Below are 19,607 nucleotides of genomic sequence, written 5' to 3' on the forward strand. Positions count from 1 at the left end.
GAGGTGAATGCTCATGTGGGCGTCGATGCGGGACGAGAGATACTGGACGGGGTGTGTGGATGTGACGTGGTGCGGTGAGATGTTGTTCAGGGCGGTCGCTGGGACAAGCCCCTGTCAATCGACAATCCCGGGCGCTTGTTTTGTTTCTGTTGCGGAGCAACCAGTCGCCAACACGCTGTTTGGCAACCTGGCAGCGGCGCACTTCTCCCCTGCTCCTGCGGTGTTGGCCGATGTTTAGCTGGGACGTTGGTCGGGCACCCACTCGCGGCTGCATATAAGCGGGCCCTACTAGTGAAGTGCCCGTACCCAACGTGCCAAATTTGGCAAGGCGGTACTACTCCATGCGGGAAGCCTCAGGCCGGGTGGCGTCTGCGCAAAACGCAACAACAGCCCCAGGTCCACTATCTTCGGAATCATTATCACTTTGGCGATAAGTTGCTGCCGTCTATATTTTTTTTGTTCGGCACGAAATCACAAGGAAGAATGAGGGAGATGCTTGAACGTGCACCCGGCCTCTCACAAAGCACAAAAAAGCCGGGGACGCAAGGCTGAGTAGCCACCGACCAAGAACTCTGTATGCAAACGTGAGCTCTCATCCTTCTCATTGCTACCCAGCTTGAATTCTGGTTGTATACCACGCTGAAGCTAGCAGATATAATCATACCAAATGGGCTGCGTGTCGGTACGTATCTGACAACCCTACAGGTCTTTTGCTGAAAAAGATGAAGACTTAAGAGCAGCAGTGGTGGATTTACTGTCGTAAACATATTTGCGCACGTGGATCGAAGAATTGTTTCCTTAGAACAATACTTGAAGAGCATGTGTCTTCTGATTGCTTGACTTGTGCCCTGAGCGGGTTGATTCAAGCCATCTAAATGGAACCCAAGAGGCGTGGTATTCATAATGACTGCCTAGTTCCTTCATAGCCATCGCAAGGCTGGTAAGCCAAACTAAAAGCTATACAGATCAATTGAAAACAGCTCAATCTCCCGTAGCCGACTGGTGGGCTGCGATACTGGAACGAGGTCTGCTATCGTCAATGGCAGATGCCCGGTGTCTGATGCATGTTGCTAGAGAAGCCTCGTCGTTATCTTCATGTCTGTTGACTGTCAGCCACTCAGGCCGACATGATGGACACATTTTCTCCTGGTAACGACCAAGTTATCCCCGCCAGGAGTCTTCAATCACTGAAATCCAAAAGACCCTGCTCCAGACGTTTCGATATTAGGCTGTGGAAGTGTCCAGTCCACTTTCCAATGATCGCCGAGAGGGATCCCACTCCCCACGCCTGCGGGGACAAATCTAAACTACACTACAGACGCAGAGGCCAACGAGGGGAAAGCGGCGTAAGCGAGAATCACGCTCTACGGTGCGGGCTGTGTGATGGTCTTGGCTTGGCGCGTTGACCTAGACGTTAGCGAGTGTCCCAGAACCCCATTTCACTATCGGAAAGCGATGGTTGGTTGTATAGATGATGTCTCAACTATTGCCAAACACGCATGGCACTCGCCCCTCCTTAAGAAGAAGCCAAAACCCCGGCTCCTGCCAGGCCCAAGTCGATAGGCGGACTGGCCATTGCAAATGTGCACCGGACGGATTGGATGCCGTTGTTCCAACTCTAGACGCACTGCCACACCTGGATGAACCACCATCGTCGAGAGTGGCGCGATGTGCGTTGTGTCCGTGGGCTGTGTGGGTGTAGGTACCTTGTTCCCGTCACCTGTAGCCTGTTTCTTGTAAGGTTTGACAGCTCTACACTATAAAGCACGGCCAGGGTGTTCAGACGCAGGCCTTTTGCTTTGCGCTCGGGAAGCGCTTGGGAAGCGCTCAGAAAGGGGACTGCAATGCAGCGGGGCACACTGACGAGGCACACCAACAGTTGAGCAGCCCTCCATCACATCCCGGTCCATCCGTATCTGGTTACGAAAACATTTCTACACCTCTTGAGTTGGCGGAATTGAGCCAAGAGGTGATGCGTTATGCTGCAACATCCGGCAAGCGGCGCCCGTTCAATCAAACAGGGAGACCCTCCTCCTTGAATGGAAGCAGCTAAACAAGATGTGAGTCTAAGAGCGAGCGGGACAAATGCACCGCAACGCGGTCACAATAAGGCTTTCCTAGGATACAGAGTTTTTTGGTCGACAGAATGGGCAGGATAGAACCTCGGGGAACCAAAGGGCAGATGCCGGCACAAGATGGCTTGGTGACGAAGAACGGACAGCCACAGTGACCGACAAATGGCAATTGCAGGGAGGCCTTTGACAAGTGGCCAATGGAAGTAACGAGAAACCCCAAGAACATAGTTGCCGAGACGACGGGGCATGTTGGACGGGACTGGTCGGCGACGAACCAATCTAAGGCTACCTTGGTTGGGGATTGTATCTGAGTGAGTTTGGAGGACAGACAGTGGTTAGATACAACACATTGACGAGCAGAATCTGGCTTGCGGTTGCGTACCAGTTATACGCGCAAAGCCGAAAGAAAAAGGGGGGAGGGGGGAAAAAGAAAAGGAACAATATAAGGAACGATAAAAGGAAGCAGTAAAGGATGAAAGTGCCTAGTTTAAGCGCAGCCCGCGGAGAGACCCACCGGGTTGGGGTTGGTTCCGTCCATGCCGGCCGCATGCAAGATTCTTCTAAGCCTTGACAAACGGTGCTCAGTCTGCTGGCAGAGTGTTGGCTGGTGACTAACAGGCGTTGAAGGCGTTTGGTAGACACGGAGAGATGCAATATGCGGTCTACACGTGTCTTGAACCCAAGGTCGAGCAGGGGGGTTGCCGCCATGAGGCAGAGGATTGGTGTGTCTACTATCCGTACTCCGTATGTACTCCGTAGTTTCGTGGCTAAGGAGGGCTGGAAGATCAATCAGGGCACTGGTTAGGCAGGTTCTTTTCTCCACTCTTTTCTTTCTCTCTTTTTTTTTCTTTTTTCAGGTGCCCGTTATTGTTGGAGGCTGGCAGCCAGGTAGGTACCTTGTCCATTGCTCGGCTCGGATTGCTCTCGAGCTGCTTTCCGTCCTTGATCCCCTGGTGCAAAATCAATATATCCTAGCGCGAGTATTGGAGCGGAGCCAAGGACTAAGCGGGGATGAGGTCATGGAAAGGTATCCCTGAGGGCATTTGCGGGTCGTTGGGCATGACAAAGTGTTGGTCCATGCGGTGTACGGAGTACGATAGACGAAGCGTTCCTCGTAGATTCATGCCCCGGTGAAGCATCCGGTGCCCATCAGTGGCTTTGCCATGCCACACGGCTGCCAAGACGTTGGCCGAGGTGACCATGTTAGGTCTTGCATCTGTGTCAGTTGAGGCCGAGGCCGTGTCCATGATGTTGCAAAGCAAAGCAATGCATAGTAAAGCACAGGCTGGAGGGTGCCACATGCGTGGAACAGAGTGGATGCCAACAATGTGTCTCCGGCCCTCTCTCCACTTGCTCTTGGCTTTGACGTAAGGTAAGCTCCATTCGAAGCGGAGTGGTCTGAGACTGGCTTAGGGGAGGATATGTCGATCTCTGTCTCGACCGAGGACATGTATTGGAGGTGCAGTGAGCCCGACGATAACAGCATGCGCTGTCTTCGTACAAGAGTACCAAGGTACCTAGGTAGTAGGTAGGTAGGTAAATGAATGACACAACGGCCAAGTCACTTCTGAGATGAAGCGCCGGGGGGGGGGGGGGGGGGGCGGGGGGGCAGGCTTCAAGATCGAAAAAGACAGGCAGGCGACGATCACGGGGGTCGCAAAAGGGTCATGACTTATCGGGCTATGGAGAGGGAATGAGGACAGGGCCCGGGTAAGGAGACGGTGGCATTGGCAGGCAGTGTGGTGGTGTTGGTGGTGTCCGGAAGGGAGGAGATGCGACGGACAGAGGGAGCTATTTCCCGACGCGTGTTTGCATGAAAGTAGTCAAATTACTGAGTTGTTACCAAGACCCGGCCTTTCAATGGCCCCAGAGGGGCACTTGCTTATTCTTATATCTCAGCTCCGTGCCTCCTTTTCTCTGCCGATGTTTTCAGCACTATGCTGGCGCCTGCTCGATCGGCTGCTGCCTGCTGCATTAATATCGACATTGACCGACGCCACGCCTCCCCAGGTTTTCGGGAGGCCTTACATTGGCAAACAAGAAAAACATTGATTGTTCATAAGCGGCCTGGCGGCCCCAGGAAAGACCTAACCGAATAAGGTCGGACGCCACACACCTATTTGTACTAACCTAATATCGGTGTAAATGTACAGCTCGACGTGGCAGAGGCGATCCCCATTCGCAACATCGGACGGACGAGCACTGTCCTCTCAACACTCTAAATGGCCAGGTGCCCTTCTGTCGCGAAGCTTCCCGTCACGGCCTGCCTTCTGCCCTCTGATCTCTGCTCCCTAACCCCTGGCCTCCCGTCAAGAATAAGGGAGAAGGACAGAGGCAAGATGCGCAATTGCGTGAGTGTTGCACATGCTTTTCCAATGTACACCAAGCAGATACGAAAGCTGAGGGCGGCTTGAAAATGGAGGCAGGGAGGACCGGGACCACCAAATTCCACTTTTCAAGAACCCGCCAATTGTTCGCGATGCGCTTGGAACCCATTTCGTCCCAAAAAGTTGCTTCGTCCAATCATGGAGCCTATAGGCGCATTGCGGGAGCGCCAATTGGCTTAGGGCCATTCAGCGGAGGAGATGTTTCATTTCAGCGGTACGTATCGTCTCTCTTTTTTATCCCACACTTCCAATGCCTGCCTGTCTTGCCAGTTTGATGCGCCTAGCCTACCACCTAGCCCTGTCGCCCCAGCACGCTATCTTTGCGTTGTGCTCTGCACTACCTACCTACCTACATAGTAGGTAGGTACGGGGTGCGTATCGCCCACTATCTCACCTTGACGTGCTGGGTGGCTGTCTGCGCTTCCTCCCCCCGGCCGTCTTTGCTTCCAAGGCAAGCTACGAGCGAGGATGGTGGCATGGATAGTGGCATGGATGGTGGCATGGATGGTGGCATGGAAGGTGGTATGGATGATGGTCCCCCGACAAACACCTCCCACTACACTAGTAATGTACCTCCAGTACGGGATACCTTGTTCCTGGCTTAGCATTCTCATCCTCCCCCTCGGCGTTATTGCTGGAAGAGAACGGCACAGAACCTCCAATGGACTAAAAGCCTCCACTCCCTAGGTAGGTACCAACTTGGCTTATATTGTTCCACTGCCCACTGCGCCGCCTCCGACACCTTCCACGCCTTTTTCGTCACATCGCTCCTGCTCACACAGCTGTTGCTTGCTCACTATCCTCCTCGCCCCTGAAAGGTAACCACGACTCCCCTTCTCGAACCGAGGTCGCACCATTGTTCCGATTGCGCATTCACGCACGACGACCACACCGACAGGTTAGAGCTGGTTACGAGGATATCACGAGGAGCGTCTGCCAGAAACAGACAAACAGCTGCCTCGAGACCACAACCGAAAGGAAAGTCGCGTCGCGACGGGGGGAAGAATACAAGGCTTCGAAACAAGGACCCGCTCGTACTCTCGACCAGCCACCCGACAACACCACTTGACTAGTAATCCTATCATCACAACTTTCCGGCCTTGCAAGCACCTGCCAGCCCGCAATACAAACAACGAAGGATTTGAATATAATCACTAGCTGTGCCATTGCGACATTTTCGCGACCGCGCCGCCGCACGTTCAAATCTACGAAACTACCCCAACATAATTCACATCCTTCACAACCGTCATTTGTGGCCGCCGAGACTCCCAGGCCATTGTGCTTCCCCGCGATACCAACTGGCTGGCAACGTTGGGCCCGTAGGAAAAGAAACTCAACCGACGGTGTTTGGTAATCAGCCACGCCGCAAAACGTCTGCCACAATGGGGTCGACGCAATTTGGCAATTTCTTTGTAAGACATGCCCACCTTGCCAATCCACGCCTATCATTATGCTAATTGCCTTTAGAACTTTTGTCGAGACTCGACGCTACCGGTGTGCAATGTACGTTCAATTCGTTTCTCAAGATGCCGTAGCTTGCCTCGGAAAGCCCTTTGTAAACGGCACTAACTCGCCCGGTCCCAGGTACTCTCCAACAGTCACAGTCAATCAGGGCCATGGGGAGGTTGTGAGTTGGCGGGAATTTCCCTTGGTGGAGGCCGCAAGCTGGGCAACCTTGGTTCCATCCTTATTGCTGCTTTTGCTATCATCGCATCCATCTACCTATTGCTGCGGTCAGAGCGCAAGAAGGCTGCGGTAGGTCGAAGGTAAGATTGTGACGTCGCTTAGGGAAGCGCTCGCCCAGCATGCTAACTTGTTGTGCAGAGAAATGCAACTGTTCCTTGCTAGCTTCATCGTTGTCGAATTATGCGAAATCTTTACTGTCGGGGACTTCCCGCTGGCCGGAAACGTTCGCATTGTGAGTACCCGCCTCGGGTGCCTTCGAGCCCAACCAAGCTGACAGACGTCTAGGCCTTCACTGGAATCCACATTGGCATGATCGTTGCGTCAACATGGATACTGATGCTCAACGCCGTCGTGGGGTACCAAATCGTCGATGATGGAACACCGCTGTCAATGGGTTTAATCATGGCGTCTGCCGCTATCCTACTCGGTGGTACGCTCTACATTACCCTTGACACTGGTTTCCAATGGACCGGCCATTGGAACTCGTCTTACCAGCAGCCCAACCGTCACATCCTACTTTACGTCTTGTATCAGCTGGCGCCTCTAATCTTCCTTGTCGCCTTCTTCGTCCTCGAGGCCGTTTTGGTCATCCGTGTGTTGGGCGAAATGCGCCCAATGCTGTATCTCACTGCCGCTCTACTCCTTTTCGCTATCGGACAAATCTTCAACTACGTTGTAAGCTCTCAAATCTGCAATGGAACCAACGGTGCAGTCGACGGCGCCCTCTTCGAGACCTTTTTCACTCTACTCGCTGTTGTTGCAGTGTGGGTATTCTGGTCGAGCATCACCGAGGATGATTGGCCCATGCCTGTTGGAAACAACTTCCCCTAGAGTCGAAGTCATATTTTTGCGGAAAGTAACAGAGGAAAGAGTCACCCAAACTCCTACATGACCAGATTCAACAAGCATTTTGACGACGAGGATGAGCATGAGCTTGTGGTGATTTGCTGTCGTTGCTAAACTAATAATATCGGAGGCCATGCCGCCATGCCTTCGCCAACGGCTAGTTTGCTTATGGGCTTTGGGGCTCTGAGCAATGTTTGCAGTGCTATAATGTAGCATTGGAGGAAGCCAAAACCGGGCGGCACCGAAAATTTGGTATCGATAATAATACTTGCGGTCCGGAAAACCTGGCTACTTGCGCTGAGCCCACGACGAAACGATACGGACACGCCATAATCAGGTTGGGGGCACTCGGTTCTCGTATTGCAACATTTTATTTCTTACACTCTTTCGCCGGCCAACGGCCTGTCAAGCGGCTGAACGACGGGAACGAGTTTTCAATGCCAAGACATGAGACACGCATGGCGGATTGTTATAATTTCGATTTCTCGAATGCAGGAGTTGGTAATGCTCAAGACAGGCGCCCGCGTCACGCGTTTGACCTAGCGATAAACGATGACAGGTCTTTCGGCCATATTGATGAGGTTGGGTAGAGCAGTGTTATTGGACTAGTGCCGATACACAATGTTTTGAAGGAGCGGTAGAGACGTCTGTTTATGCCTGTACAGCGTACTTTGATATTCGAACGTAGTAGCGGATAGTATACCCCGGAGGCGCGGCTAATGTATATAAAGATTAGATGACAGAAGAATTGATACATGCTCATATCCTTTTGCTAATACTATTCGAAATGTGTCTGAATGTATGCTCCGTTCCTTGAGCGGCTCTTGGGAACGCTGTTTCGGACTCTATGGGCAAGGGCAACTTATTTACGTTCTCTATAGCTGCAACAAGGAAACTATACACGAGATAATGAAGAGACGAATCATGGCTTCGCTATATTGGACCGCAGCGTAGGCAAGCAGGTGCCAAAAAAAAAAAAAAACCCCGCACTCACAAACTTACCCCTCACAACAACAACAACAACACCACTTTTATCCCTCGCCAGACTTAATACCAATAAAATAGGAAACCAGCACCACGATATCACTAAGAAATCCTAAACCTTAGGTATTGTCTCTTATTTAGAAAAAAAGAAGCTTCCTTACGTTGAGAATAACGTTTTTAACTATGTTAGTATTAGTAAACAGCAAGGCTAGGACATTGTTAGCAAGGCAAAAGTATAGTAGCACTATAATAACCTCTCTACCTCTGAAAATTGAAATTAAAAAAGGCCCTTAAATAGCTATAATATATAGTAAATAGAGGAAACGTTATAGCACCTGCCTGGTAGGGTAGTACTAAACTTTTATGGTTGCAGACTCTTGAGAGGTACGAAACAAAGGGGTATACGCCCAAGCGCTTTTTAGTGTCGACCAGTTTCTCTTATTCAGGCTGAAGTATGCAGACCTAGAGGCCCCGAACAATAGCTTGATAGGTCAAAAGCATGATCCAAAGAATTGTTGTCGGGCTTTTGTCTTATATGATTCCAAGGCGGCATTGTGTTGGCCAAACTTGGACGTCAGAGCTTCACCGCTGGAATACTTAGATGGACAGTGGAAAAGCCGTCTAGCGGCTTCAGGTTAATAATAATCGTGCATGACTCTCTGCCATATTATGGCCAGTGGGGTGGATATCCATATCGAGCATTATTGAAGACGAAGCAGATCTGGGCCTAAACAACTAGAATAGAAACGCGCAAAAACTCATGATTATCACGATAGGGCAAAGAAAACCTGTACCAGTCTCTTGAAGGTTCCCAAAATGGACAAATCATCAGCAGCAGCCCAACAACGCCAAGCTGAGGCACCCCACGAAAACATGATCCAACTTGGCGGGCCTCGGCAGGGAAAAAGCAATGATTCGTTGCAGCTCTCACGCAACATCTCAGGCTTGACCAGAATGCTCCTTGTCGAAAGTCACTATAATATCCCTGTCTGGGTGCTCGTATAGAATCGCTGGATCTTGACAAACCCGCGTCCCGATTGTATCCGACAACGCAGATCCCAGCGATCTTCTTCTCATAAGTCTAATTCGAGAAGCCCAGCTTCTGTTTCTGCACCCGTGGAACGATGCCAACTAGTATCAAGAAGGCGGTGATAACGACAGCCCAGAGCTTCAGCTTGAGCACGTTCTCATTGAACGGCGTGCCAACGGCCGTCGCTACCGTAACCAGCAGGAGAACTAGGACAACATAGCCGCTCCAACGGTGGTATTTCCAGATGGATTTGGCCTTGTCCTCGCCACCGTAAAGCCATGGGGTAGCCCACATGGTGAAGCCTACGATGTACTGCAGCAGCAGGATAACGGAAACGATGACGCCGAGGTAGCCGTGAACGGAGTGAAAGTGGGAGCCAGGGCCCTGGCGAAACTTATTATACTCGATGATAGTAATGCCGGCGACGAGGAAAAGGAAAGCGAGCAGGTTAAGGACAGCATGGACACGCTGACCAACTCGCTTCTGGTCGGGGGTGTGTGTCGGCTGTAGGGAGAGGATAGACTGGGTGAGGGTGAAGATGGCGAGACTCTGGGCGAGCGGGTGGCCAGAGAAAAGGATCACATCCTTGGTAAGGACGGCGGCCCAGATCATGGCGACGAATATTACTGCGCCGAACTGAGCGATGATGCCGGTGCCTCGAAGTTCATGACATTAGTTACAGCAAAACAAAAGGGAAGAAGGCTGAAAGATCAAGAGGGAGGCGCATACCAAGAATAAGGTTCCTTGCGATGAATTGGCTGGGGGGTTGTTGGGCATCGCCGGGTCGGCCAAGCAGAGGCTCCAGCTCATCATGATCGTTGCCTTGTTCCCGATCCTGAGAGGGAGGGGGTTCGGGCAGGCCTGCCGCCGATGACATCGTTTCGATGATTGTCCTGGTTGTCTATTCAAGTGGAAAACGCGACAGTGCGCAGTGTTGTTTTTCGAAGGAATCGGAGTTGGATAATGTTTATGTCTCTCGATGTCGATTAAGGCAAGAACAAGAAGGTATTTCGCGGGGTGTTGTGGCGATTAAGGCTTCTCCTGTGGGCAATATATGCAAGTTTTGAGAGGAAATAAACAGAAAAAGGATAGAACGGCACTTAGATGGTCGGTCATCGATGGCGGCATCGATGACGGAGAGCTCGTCTCGAGCTGCGACCTATCAGAGGCTGTGAATTTCTGATTAAGCAGCTGCTACAGGGGGAGGGCAGTAACATGCAGAGCGATGGTCGGGTGGAGGACGCTGTAGATTGGAGGGCACTCGACCAGATCTTACCCACCCTGTCACACTCGCTCACACACTCCGCACGCTCCCCTCATCCCATCTCTCTGGCCGTAGGACGTCAATCCTCAAGCTTCCTCCCGTCATCGGCACATATTGCGGGAGCATCTTTGGTCATCTGTGAAATTTTGCATGGAGCGCTCGGCTTCTGCCTACTACGTAGCAGCTGTTGCAAGCCCAAACGTTAATTGACCAGACAAAAAATGGGAGACCAATTAGCCGAGACCGATGGTAAAGATAAGGGGGGTTCGAAACAGGGTCAATATCTAATAGTTGACATCCGACACCCGCCAGACTCGGCCGGGTTTCCAACGCCAGTGCATGCTACCTGGCATGATATGTTGATGCGTCTGCTTCCATTTTCAAAGGCACTGATCATCATACTGGTTTCTTATTGTCTAAGCCGCAATGTACAACGTCTGGCGGTGACGATTAACCGCCACCTAATGCCCAACAGACATCATAGTACTATTGGGACAAGGCTGGTTCAGGCGTTTTGATGCTTCTTATCACCAGGTGGGCGGCGTTGCTACAAGGCCATTGATGTCTTTGAGATATGTGGCCTTGATGCCGCAGGCCACCCTCAAAGCTCTGAACTCAACTTGTTGGCGTACCCATAAAGCAACTTCCGTAGGAGTTGGCCCAAATTCAGCATCGCGAGAAAAAAGGCAAAGATACTATGTAGTGCTCATAACAGAGGATACCCTCGGGGTGCGATCGTTAAAGAGCCTCTAGTCCGGCTTTGGCCCACGCCCGCCCCCCGCCTACCCGAACAGTTCGCAGCGGGGACGAGCGCAGGGACTGCGGCACACAACCAACTGGGGCATTGAAGTAGCACTAGATTGGTCCGCCGTCTGGTTGTTAGCTAATCCGCTCGAATCATTACACCTTTGCTTATCGCGGACGGCGCGCGCACTTCTGGCCGCCGGCGGCACCTACAACTCCCTGGATGCGGCCGTCAGCTGTGGCCGCCCGACGTCGGAAGTGGCCGCTCGGCGCGCACCCTCTTTGACGTGCCGCGGGCGGCAGGCCATGACTCTCCGTGGCTTTTCCTTCTCCTCATCGGAAGATATTCCCAACTCATCCAATTTCCCCTCCACACTCTGTACGGATCCCATCGCTGTATTTGACTTCAAAACATCTTTGTAAGCCTTATCTTGGAAAGCAGCAATCTCACCACTACTCTACCCATCGTCAACCCCTCCATACCCCGCCATCCAATCTTCAAGATGGTCAGCGAACAGGAATATGCGCTGGAAGAAGTCAACACCACGAGGATCGCACCAGGTGACATCGACAAGACGTTCCGCTCAAGCAGCATAGGTGTGTGCCTCGTCCATCCCGTCGTCCAGGCAAGAACACATCTCGACATTTACTGACATGACCAGACTTGATCTCAGCTGCCCTGGGTGGAAAGATTCTCGCCTTTTCAGATGAGTGGTTTGCCGAGGCCTCCAATCTGTTGACGCCCACCCCTCCCATCAGACAGCCGGGTAAGATGGTCTACACCGGAGCATGGTACGATGGCTGGGAGACGAGACGCCACAATCCCGAACCCTTTGACTGGGTTATTGTCCGCCTTGGTGTCGCCTCTGGAACTGTCGAGGGTGTCGAGGTCGACACGGCCTTTTTCTCCGGCAACCACGCTCCCTCAATTTCAGTGGAGGGGTGCTTCAACCTCAATGACGACGAAGTCGTCTCATGGAAGGGAGACAGAGGCCAGTGGGAGACCATTCTTGGCAACGAGGAGTGTGGACCCTCGCAGCGTTTTGGATGGAAGCTGGCCGAGCCCAAGAAGAAGCAGTATACCCACGTCCGTCTTAACATGTATCCAGACGGAGGCATTGCGAGATTCCGTTTGTTCGGCCACGCCGTGCCTGTCTTCCCCGAAGACAAGGAGGCCATCTTTGACCTAGCCGCGGCGCAGAATGGGGGTGTCGCCATTTCGTGTAGCGACCAACACTTTGGTACCAAGGACAACCTCCTTCTGCCAGGCCGCGGCAAGGATATGGGCGATGGCTGGGAGACGGCGAGATCGCGGACTAAGGGCCATGTCGACTGGACGATTGTTCGCCTCGGAGCTCCAGGTTACGTGCAGAACGTAGTTGTTGACACGGCGCACTTCCGCGGCAACTTCCCGCAAAAGGTCAAGGTCGACGCCCTTTCATGGATTGAGAGTGGCGAACCTGGGGCGGACGCTGCCGGCTGGACGGAGGTCGTAGCCCCAAGCAAGTGCGGCCCAGACCAGGAGCACGACTTCCCGAGCGCAGTCAAGACCAAGGCTATGACACACGTCAAGATTACCATAATTCCGGACGGAGGAGTCAAGAGACTGCGTGTCTTTGGAAAGAGGGCGTAGACGTCAAATGAGGGGAAGCACAAGGAGGGGAGGTATGGAAATTAAACCAAATGAAGCATAAAGAAGGGGGGGAAACCCATTCCTCTGTATCATTACCCATTACCCCCCGCATGTCCATCGGCGTGTGCCTTGTTGCATGCAGTGCTTGAAGCTGTTGTGACTTCGATGTACGAGCTGGACATAGTGCTTACTTATTATCCAACCCTTATTCTTCCCTCGAGGTCTTAAAAAGGGACGATAGGAGGTCAAAGAGACATATGACAGACATATCACACAGGAGTACTTGCACGAGGACCGCTCAGGTACCTACCTAGGTAGGTACTTGTGTGGTACGGATACCTACAGTTCCTTCGGGGGAGGCTTAGAGGAGTGTCCCATTGCTAAAGGACGCACGGTCCACGGAGTTCCAGCGCTACCCGCACACGCTGACGACGGTCGTTCGCCGCAATCTATTAGTGACATCAACAAGCCGATCACCCCCGTTGGTGGTTGGCGGCGTGGGCCGTTGCGGGACTCGGGCACTGAGAGTCCTTTCAACTGGACAACACACACCCTCTTTACACCTCGACATCACACGACATTAGCTGCGGCGAGACTTTTTCGATCCGGAGCCTGAGAGACGGACGACACACCCACAGAGCCCTCGACCACGATCTCGTCGCAGCAGTACCTCGCCACGAAACTTTCGGCGCACCGTCTGCAACAGACATCCTTCCCGCATCTCGCACCGAACTCGCGTCACATAAAACAACACCCCCGTGTACCCCCCCTCCCGACTCATGCCGGCCGGGCCTCCTGGTTGCCCCTCCTCCCACTATGGACTTCGAGGACGCTAATGGTGGCTTCGGCGGCAAGAAGCCACGACCACTACCTGATGACTTGCCCAAATCCCTCGACGACCGCAGTCATCGCCCCGTCGAGCTGGTCACCGAGACTGAAATGTACGATGGCTGGCAAGGTTCGTTCTCGGCATCCCCTCCCATCCATCTGTCAAGCCCGCAAGGGGGAAACTGCAGACTGACGACAGCCAATCTCTCACACAGGACAATCGCAATTCCTGACCACGCCTGTCGTTCCAAAGCCACTCAATTTTGGGGACTTAAGCTTAGACGACCGCACCTATGATGAGGACATTACAACAGGCTCCAAGAACAGCGACGCGCGTTTCATGGAGATGATTGCCGCTCAAGCCGCTCATCGGGTCGGCCCGGGCTTCGATGACGAGGGGACGATACTAGCAGACGAAAAGCTGTCCGATGGTGAAAAAAAAGACATGTTGCAAAGAGCGTTGAACATGGCTGCTAGCAATGGCGATGTCGAGAGAGTCACCAACATCGTCGGTGGGAAAGCTAAGGCCTATATTGATGTCAATGCGCCGGACGAGGATGGGACACCGCCCCTCATATACGCGAGCTGCTTTGTGAGTAGAGGCAAAATACAATGCTGGGCGTATGTTTGCTGACCCGCAACCAGGGCCACGAGGGCGTGGTGCAGGCTCTTATCGATGCTGGCGCAGACGTTGACAAGCAAGATCGTAACCAGTGGAGCGCGCTCATGTGGGCGATGACGAATAGGCATAAAAGCATCGCCAAGGTCCTCCTCGACAACGGTGCTTCGGCAGAGCAAAAGACATCGTCCGGCCGCACCGCCTTCGATTTTGTGCCGCCAGACAGCGACATGACATTCTATCTTCATGACAGCGGATACAACATCGGCAATGCGGGGACAGACGACTTTTACAACCCTGGATTCTCACAGGATCGGTTTGAGGAAGAAATGGCGGAGAACGAGCTGCGAAGACGAATGATGATGGACAGCGCCCGGGATCTCGAGGTTGATCTAGGCAACGTTGGCATGGACGACCAGCCAGAGGTAGGCCCAGTGTAAATACTTTGTTTACTACTCTGTATGCTGACGCAAGCAGAACTCCGACGAACTTGAAGAAGAACAGCCCGAGTTCGACTGGACCCGATGTCTCCATGACCAAATGTTTGTGTTCCAGGAACACGAGCTCGACCGCATTCTCGACATCATCATCACCAATATGACCCCCCAACGATCGCCGGCACAAAAACCTGTACCTGCGAACATGGTATTTCTTAGCGCAAGATACGCGCATTACCACTCAAGCCCCGATCTACTGGCCAAGCTCATGATATCCGCCATGGACAAGATCAACGATGTCGTGGAGCAATACCAGTGGGACATGACGATTCTGGCATTTTGGATATCGAACGCCACCCTACTGCTGCATTATTTGAAGAAGGACGCCGGGCTAGTGGAGGCCACGGTTGAATTCCAGGCTCAACTATCGGAGCTCATAAACGAAATTTTTATTCTCATCGTTCGTGACGCCGAGAGACGCTTGGATAAGGTGCTCGATGCGGCGATGTTGGACCACGAGACAATACCTGGATTCGAAGACATCGCATTCCAGAACGAGTGGAGGATCTTTAAACGAAAGGCGCAGGTGAAAGAAGAGCCCCTCGAAAAGCGCTTCCGGCCCCCTTCACCGAAGCAACGGGCGAAGCCTGCGCCGCGCAACGTCACCTCCCTACTGTCGTCTACCTTGTTCGTTCTTGACCTTTATGATATCCACTCTGTGATTACGGCTCAAATCATCTCTCAGCTGCTTTACTGGCTCGGCGCAGAGCTATTTAACCGCATTATGTCTAACCGCAAATATCTTGCACGGACAAAAGCTATGCAGATTCGCATGAACGTCTCGACGTTGGAGGACTGGGCTAGAACCAACAATCGCCAACCGGAGCATTACGAAGGAGGCGAGACCAAGTCGTCAGGCGAGACGACGGTGGACGCTGCCAGGCGACACCTGGCCCCTGTTATTCAGCTGCTGCAGTGGCTTCAGTGCTTCTCGTCACTCGGTCCCGATGACCTAGAGGCCCTTGTTGGTACCTTGCAACAGCTAAAGAGGCTAAGCCCACAGCAGCTCATCCACGCAGCGTCACATTACAGGCCCGAGGTCGGCGAAAAGGGGCTACCCAAGAGCGCCCTCAAGTATCTGAACGCGATCCAGGCGGAACACGTACGTAGGAAAGAGGACCGCAAGAGCAGTGCGCCATCAACACCAGTCAGGGGGAAACCCACGAACAGGAGCATCACGGATACGCCAACGAGCCAGGCAGCCACGCAGACACCTAGCAGTAATGAGAGCGATGGCGAGGAAGAGGACGCGCCGGAAAATTTGTTGATGGATCCGGCGATGATGCTACCATTTACGCTGCCGTCAGTCACGGATATGCTGGTCTCGTACGGGGCTGGCTTCGGGGGTGTCAACAGAGAAAGAGCACGCAAGTACATTCCCACGGTGCCGCCGGAGTTTTTGTCAAAACTCGAGGCTAGCGGCGCACGTAAGGGGCCCATGTTTAGTGAGAAAGATTGGGAGAACGAAGAGGTCTAACTTTTTCTTTTGGTTTTTCTTCCTCGGTGGGTAAGGATGCAATATTTGATTGTGGGCTCCAGCGTTTGTAGTTAGGCGCTGCACACTGCGTTCGGCGCAACAAGCGCACAATCCAGCAGAGAAGAGAATGGATGGCTGTGAAGTGTACAGAGCATGGAAGCGATGTAGCCCCAACAAGCATAGCGATTGATAGATTGATTGATTCGGCGGGAAATATCGAGAGGGGGTGGATCGCACAGATGCATGGGCCATTGGAGTACCACAACTCCTGAAGTTGAAAGGCGTTGTGGATGAACGCCCTCCATGGCCTCATCAAAAAGGGCTTCAATCACAGGCGGTAGATGCCGTGTGAGCAACCAAGAAAGAACGTGACAGTTGGTCCAAGTTTTGTAATTAGCCTAACATCATGTCAGTTAGGATGGAGCAGAACAACAGCCTGATGATCCGATCCGGGCCAGGGTGCAGGAGGAAAAGAGGTGGAATACTCTGGTCTGCGCCAAGTGAACGAAAGAAAAAAGTAATACGTATAGATAAAATAAAAGCCATAGACCAATGATTTTTGTCTCGTTGTTTCCAATTATGGTTGCCTCATGCTGGAATGTGGTGGCTCCATGTCTCGAGCCCGTCTGCTTTGGCGCAACGGTTCGTTCAGGAGCAGAAGCGGAGAGGGGACGAGGATGTGTTATTGTTCGTCAGAGTCGGCGTAAGCGGGACCGCGTTGACAGAGAGCGAGAGTCATCCATGCTGGGGTGGTGAGTCGCTATGTCTGCGGCTCACGCCGAGTCGCCTTGTTTCTACCCTACCAGCCGTTTCACTCGCACTCTACCTATCCGTGCCTCGTCGTGGCTTCAGATGAGCCGTTAAAAGGACAGGACCGTGGTCACCGGCAAACACTCCAAGGCTAGGAGGCGACCAGTAGCACGGACAGGAGAAAAGTGAAGGGTAGAGAGGACCCTGAAGAGGGGTTTAGCCAACTGAGCCCGACGTGGGCTTTGCAAATCAGGGGGGTTTTCTTAACAATCATTTCTGGTAATAACAATACGAAATGGTATTCGGCCCAGGACGAATGAGCTGGCTCAATGTGCCACGTCAGATCTTTGTCCCCTGTAGTTGCCCCAGGCGGTCGGCTGTAGAGGATTGCCGCGCAAATACCGCCGGTGCTTCTGGACGTGACAACAGTGGGAGTGTCACGCGAGGCGCGGAGAACAGCATGAATGAGGAGGTTTCTTCTTCTCCTTCTCCTTCTCCTTCTCCACTTCCCTCCTCTCTCGTGTTTGCTTAGTATACGGATGGCATTTGGCTCTCATGCGATAATTCGTCAGTTGGAGAATAAAAGAGCTGCGGGTAAGTACACAGTAAGGGAATGTTGCACCATCCATGAAGGCGTTTCCTAGAGGTTCATCAAAGTGATTGCTTTTTATTTTCCAAATCGGGAATGGCGTTCGGCCGAGTTGACCTAGATACACCTCGCGTCTTTAGCCCTCTCGCTTCAGCCGATCTCTCGGAGCTGGTGATATCACAAAGGACTGCCGAATCAAGCTGACGGCAACTATCGACCGAGGTGTTGCTATTGATGAAAAGTTTAAGCCAGGATCGACCTAGCTATCGGAAAGATGGCGAGCGAGCAAGCAAGCATATGCTTGGCGGTCTAACTCTAGCTTTGCTGACATTTTCATCTCGAGTTTGCATTGGACTCAAAGCATCGCCCAATACGTAAGATCTCAACCGATAGGCCTAAACAGGAGTTTGGGAGATGAAAGGGCTGAGACATGGTGTATATGTTCTATGCTATCCCCGATGAAACGGAACTAATTGAGGGCTGTCTTGAACCAGCTATACCATGGACAGACTGGCAACAATGCGTGGAGCGGCTTTGGAAGGGCAAGGACATTTGGAACAGAACGGCAGGACAGCTTAGATGCCCTGCCGTGGTGAGAGAAAGGGATTTCCGGGCTAGAGGCGATCTGGTGAGGCCCTCCAACCGTGTGTGGCTGCCAGCATATCGTAGGTAGATTGGCTTGTTTGGTACAGCAGGAGTCATGAAATCGAAAAAGAATACATGTTGTAAGTGAATACGGATGAGAAAGGGGCCCGTGGCGTTTATTTGCAATGCATATACTTCACTTTTCTCTGTGAACGTGGATACAGAACAGCACACCGGACCGGCTTTACTGACGGGCGATAAATGATGATGGCCGTTATGCTGAAGGGAGAGTTGGGACCTGGAAGACGCTCTCGAAGAGCGACAGCTAGTGTGGAGAGCCACGATGATAGCCCCATTGGGGAAGAGGGGTATCAGAAGATCATATAGATCCCGTTGCTTCTTCTCCTAGAACATGTGTCACCTTAATATTACGGTCGCCCGTTCTTGTGCTGCCTTCATGCGCTGCAGGCAATTTGTGTACAATTGGATCGGAGCAAAGCAGGACGTTGATGGACCAACCACCGATGACAGGGACTGTATCGCTGTCAATATCCATCGATGTAGCAGTCATGAGGAACTGGCGGTGCGGAGCCTATCATGCACCAACGCGGGCTCAATATTGGATGACCCTGACCCCGAGTAGCGGTAACTGCTGCGTAGCTCTACAAAAAAGGAAGGGTCAGAAAGAGAGACGGAGAATGCTCACCGACTTGATGGCATGCAATGCCCATGACCGAAAAAGTGGCCCTTTTGTTGGGTAGGGATGCATGGCCAGATGGCGGGAACTGGGGAACTACGGAACCGGTGGCTGACACGGTCGCTAGGCTCCCGAGCTAAGTAACCTATCATGAAGCGTTTGTTTTGCTGCGTTGTATGGGCAATTGGCGATGTGGCTGATCACAGGTGGACTCTCGTGGTCGTTGCTTCTGCTGTCTTCCACATACCTGCCCGGGGTGAACTCTGTGCCTGGCTAAGTAAGTATGACGGCAAAGGATATTAAGATGTTGACCTGTTGGTGGCGATAGTGGTGAATATGGTCAGACGACGCCCTCGTATAAAAATAAATAATAAAAAGCCTCTGTTAAAAAAAACCACCAAGGAACCCACGCGGTTGTCCCAGACCCTTGCTAGGCCAATGGGAACGGGGAGCCGCTAGCGGTACGTGTCTGTACGTACCGGTACGTACTCCTTTTCTGTTCTCTGCAGGCAGGGCACGTACTCCACGCCGACCGCCTTGTGGTGCTGGACCACTGCCGGTCCTGCAGCACCGCTTCCTGCGTTTGCAATGCGGCCCTGACCTGGCTGGGCGGCTGAACAGAGGGCCATCAAACTCATCACTTTGTGCCACTCTTCTCCTTACTCTGGCGAATCTGGCAAGGATACTTAGGATTGGGGGTGAAGGAAAACACCTACATATCCAGAGAGGGGCGATTTGGGAGCGAAGGTCTCGAAGAGAGAGAGAGAGAAAGAAAAGAAAGGGTGCCCAGCCCTCCTCTCCGGCTCCTCCTTCTCAGCTAACTGGTTTTTGGATCTTGCACTTAGACATTCGTCTTCACTTCACCCACAAGGTATGCCATACTGCCCTCTCCTCTTTCACCCCTGACTGCGTTCCC

General features: G+C 52.6%; 6 protein-coding genes across 6 annotated transcripts; 3 read left to right on the forward strand and 3 right to left on the reverse strand.

Annotated features, from left to right (window-relative positions):
- Positions 1 to 386: 386 nt before the first annotated feature.
- LY79DRAFT_72781 (uncharacterized protein) lies at positions 387 to 1,014 on the reverse strand. The gene has a single exon (XM_060565092.1). It carries the CDS (start codon positions 900 to 902, stop codon positions 420 to 422), a length of 483 nt encoding a protein of 160 aa, XP_060416887.1. The 5' UTR covers positions 903 to 1,014; the 3' UTR covers positions 387 to 419.
- Positions 1,015 to 5,737: 4,723 nt separating this feature from the next.
- Positions 5,738 to 7,250, forward strand: LY79DRAFT_72811 (chitin synthase export chaperone). The gene is made up of 5 exons (XM_060565093.1): positions 5,738 to 5,874; positions 5,930 to 5,965; positions 6,047 to 6,228; positions 6,287 to 6,380; positions 6,434 to 7,250. Exons 1-5 carry the CDS (start codon positions 5,845 to 5,847, stop codon positions 6,977 to 6,979), a joined length of 888 nt encoding a protein of 295 aa, XP_060416888.1. The 5' UTR covers positions 5,738 to 5,844; the 3' UTR covers positions 6,980 to 7,250.
- A 1,809-nt stretch (positions 7,251 to 9,059) lies between these two features.
- On the reverse strand, positions 9,060 to 9,885 carry LY79DRAFT_667484 (cytochrome b561; the record flags this gene model as incomplete). Its single annotated transcript, XM_060563385.1, has 2 exons — positions 9,060 to 9,664; positions 9,738 to 9,885. The coding sequence occupies 2 exons, from the start codon at positions 9,883 to 9,885 to the stop codon at positions 9,060 to 9,062; spliced, it is 753 nt and encodes a 250-aa protein (XP_060416889.1).
- Positions 9,886 to 11,158: 1,273 nt separating this feature from the next.
- On the forward strand, positions 11,159 to 12,927 carry LY79DRAFT_544927 (allantoicase). Its single transcript, XM_060557145.1, has 2 exons — positions 11,159 to 11,613; positions 11,679 to 12,927. Exons 1-2 carry the CDS (start codon positions 11,520 to 11,522, stop codon positions 12,647 to 12,649), a joined length of 1,065 nt encoding a protein of 354 aa, XP_060416890.1. The 5' UTR covers positions 11,159 to 11,519; the 3' UTR covers positions 12,650 to 12,927.
- Positions 12,928 to 13,465: 538 nt separating this feature from the next.
- Positions 13,466 to 16,070, forward strand: LY79DRAFT_510035 (DIL domain-containing protein; the record flags this gene model as incomplete). The annotated part of the gene is made up of 4 exons (XM_060554114.1): positions 13,466 to 13,607; positions 13,693 to 14,069; positions 14,123 to 14,521; positions 14,574 to 16,070. 4 exons carry the CDS (start codon positions 13,466 to 13,468, stop codon positions 16,068 to 16,070), a joined length of 2,415 nt encoding a protein of 804 aa, XP_060416891.1.
- Positions 16,071 to 19,111: 3,041 nt separating this feature from the next.
- Positions 19,112 to 19,538, reverse strand: LY79DRAFT_544936 (uncharacterized protein). The gene has a single exon (XM_060557146.1). The coding sequence runs from the start codon at positions 19,327 to 19,329 to the stop codon at positions 19,147 to 19,149; it is 183 nt and encodes a 60-aa protein (XP_060416892.1). The 5' UTR covers positions 19,330 to 19,538; the 3' UTR covers positions 19,112 to 19,146.
- Positions 19,539 to 19,607: the final 69 nt, after the last annotated feature.

The sequence above is a fragment of the Colletotrichum navitas genome (genome assembly GCF_030913465.1).
Source record: "Colletotrichum navitas strain CBS 125086 chromosome Unknown LY79scaffold_13, whole genome shotgun sequence".
NCBI classification, from domain to species: domain Eukaryota; kingdom Fungi; phylum Ascomycota; class Sordariomycetes; order Glomerellales; family Glomerellaceae; genus Colletotrichum; species Colletotrichum navitas.

Coding starts and splice junctions, on each gene's coding strand:
- LY79DRAFT_72781 (XM_060565092.1), bottom strand. CDS start 902: ATGAATACCACGCCTCTTGGGTTCCATTTAGATGGCTTGAATCAACCC.
- LY79DRAFT_72811 (XM_060565093.1), top strand. CDS start 5,845: ATGGGGTCGACGCAATTTGGCAATTTCTTT. Junction 5,966..6,046: donor CGACGCTACCGGTGTGCAAT/GTACGTTCAATT, acceptor GCCCGGTCCCAG/GTACTCTCCAACAGTCACAG. Junction 6,229..6,286: donor AAGGCTGCGGTAGGTCGAAG/GTAAGATTGTGA, acceptor CTTGTTGTGCAG/AGAAATGCAACTGTTCCTTG.
- LY79DRAFT_544927 (XM_060557145.1), top strand. CDS start 11,520: ATGGTCAGCGAACAGGAATATGCGCTGGAAGAAGTCAACACCACGAGG. Junction 11,614..11,678: donor GTTCCGCTCAAGCAGCATAG/GTGTGTGCCTCG, acceptor TGACATGACCAG/ACTTGATCTCAGCTGCCCTG.
- LY79DRAFT_544936 (XM_060557146.1), bottom strand. CDS start 19,329: ATGAGTTTGATGGCCCTCTGTTCAGCCGCCCAGCCAGGTCAGGGCCGC.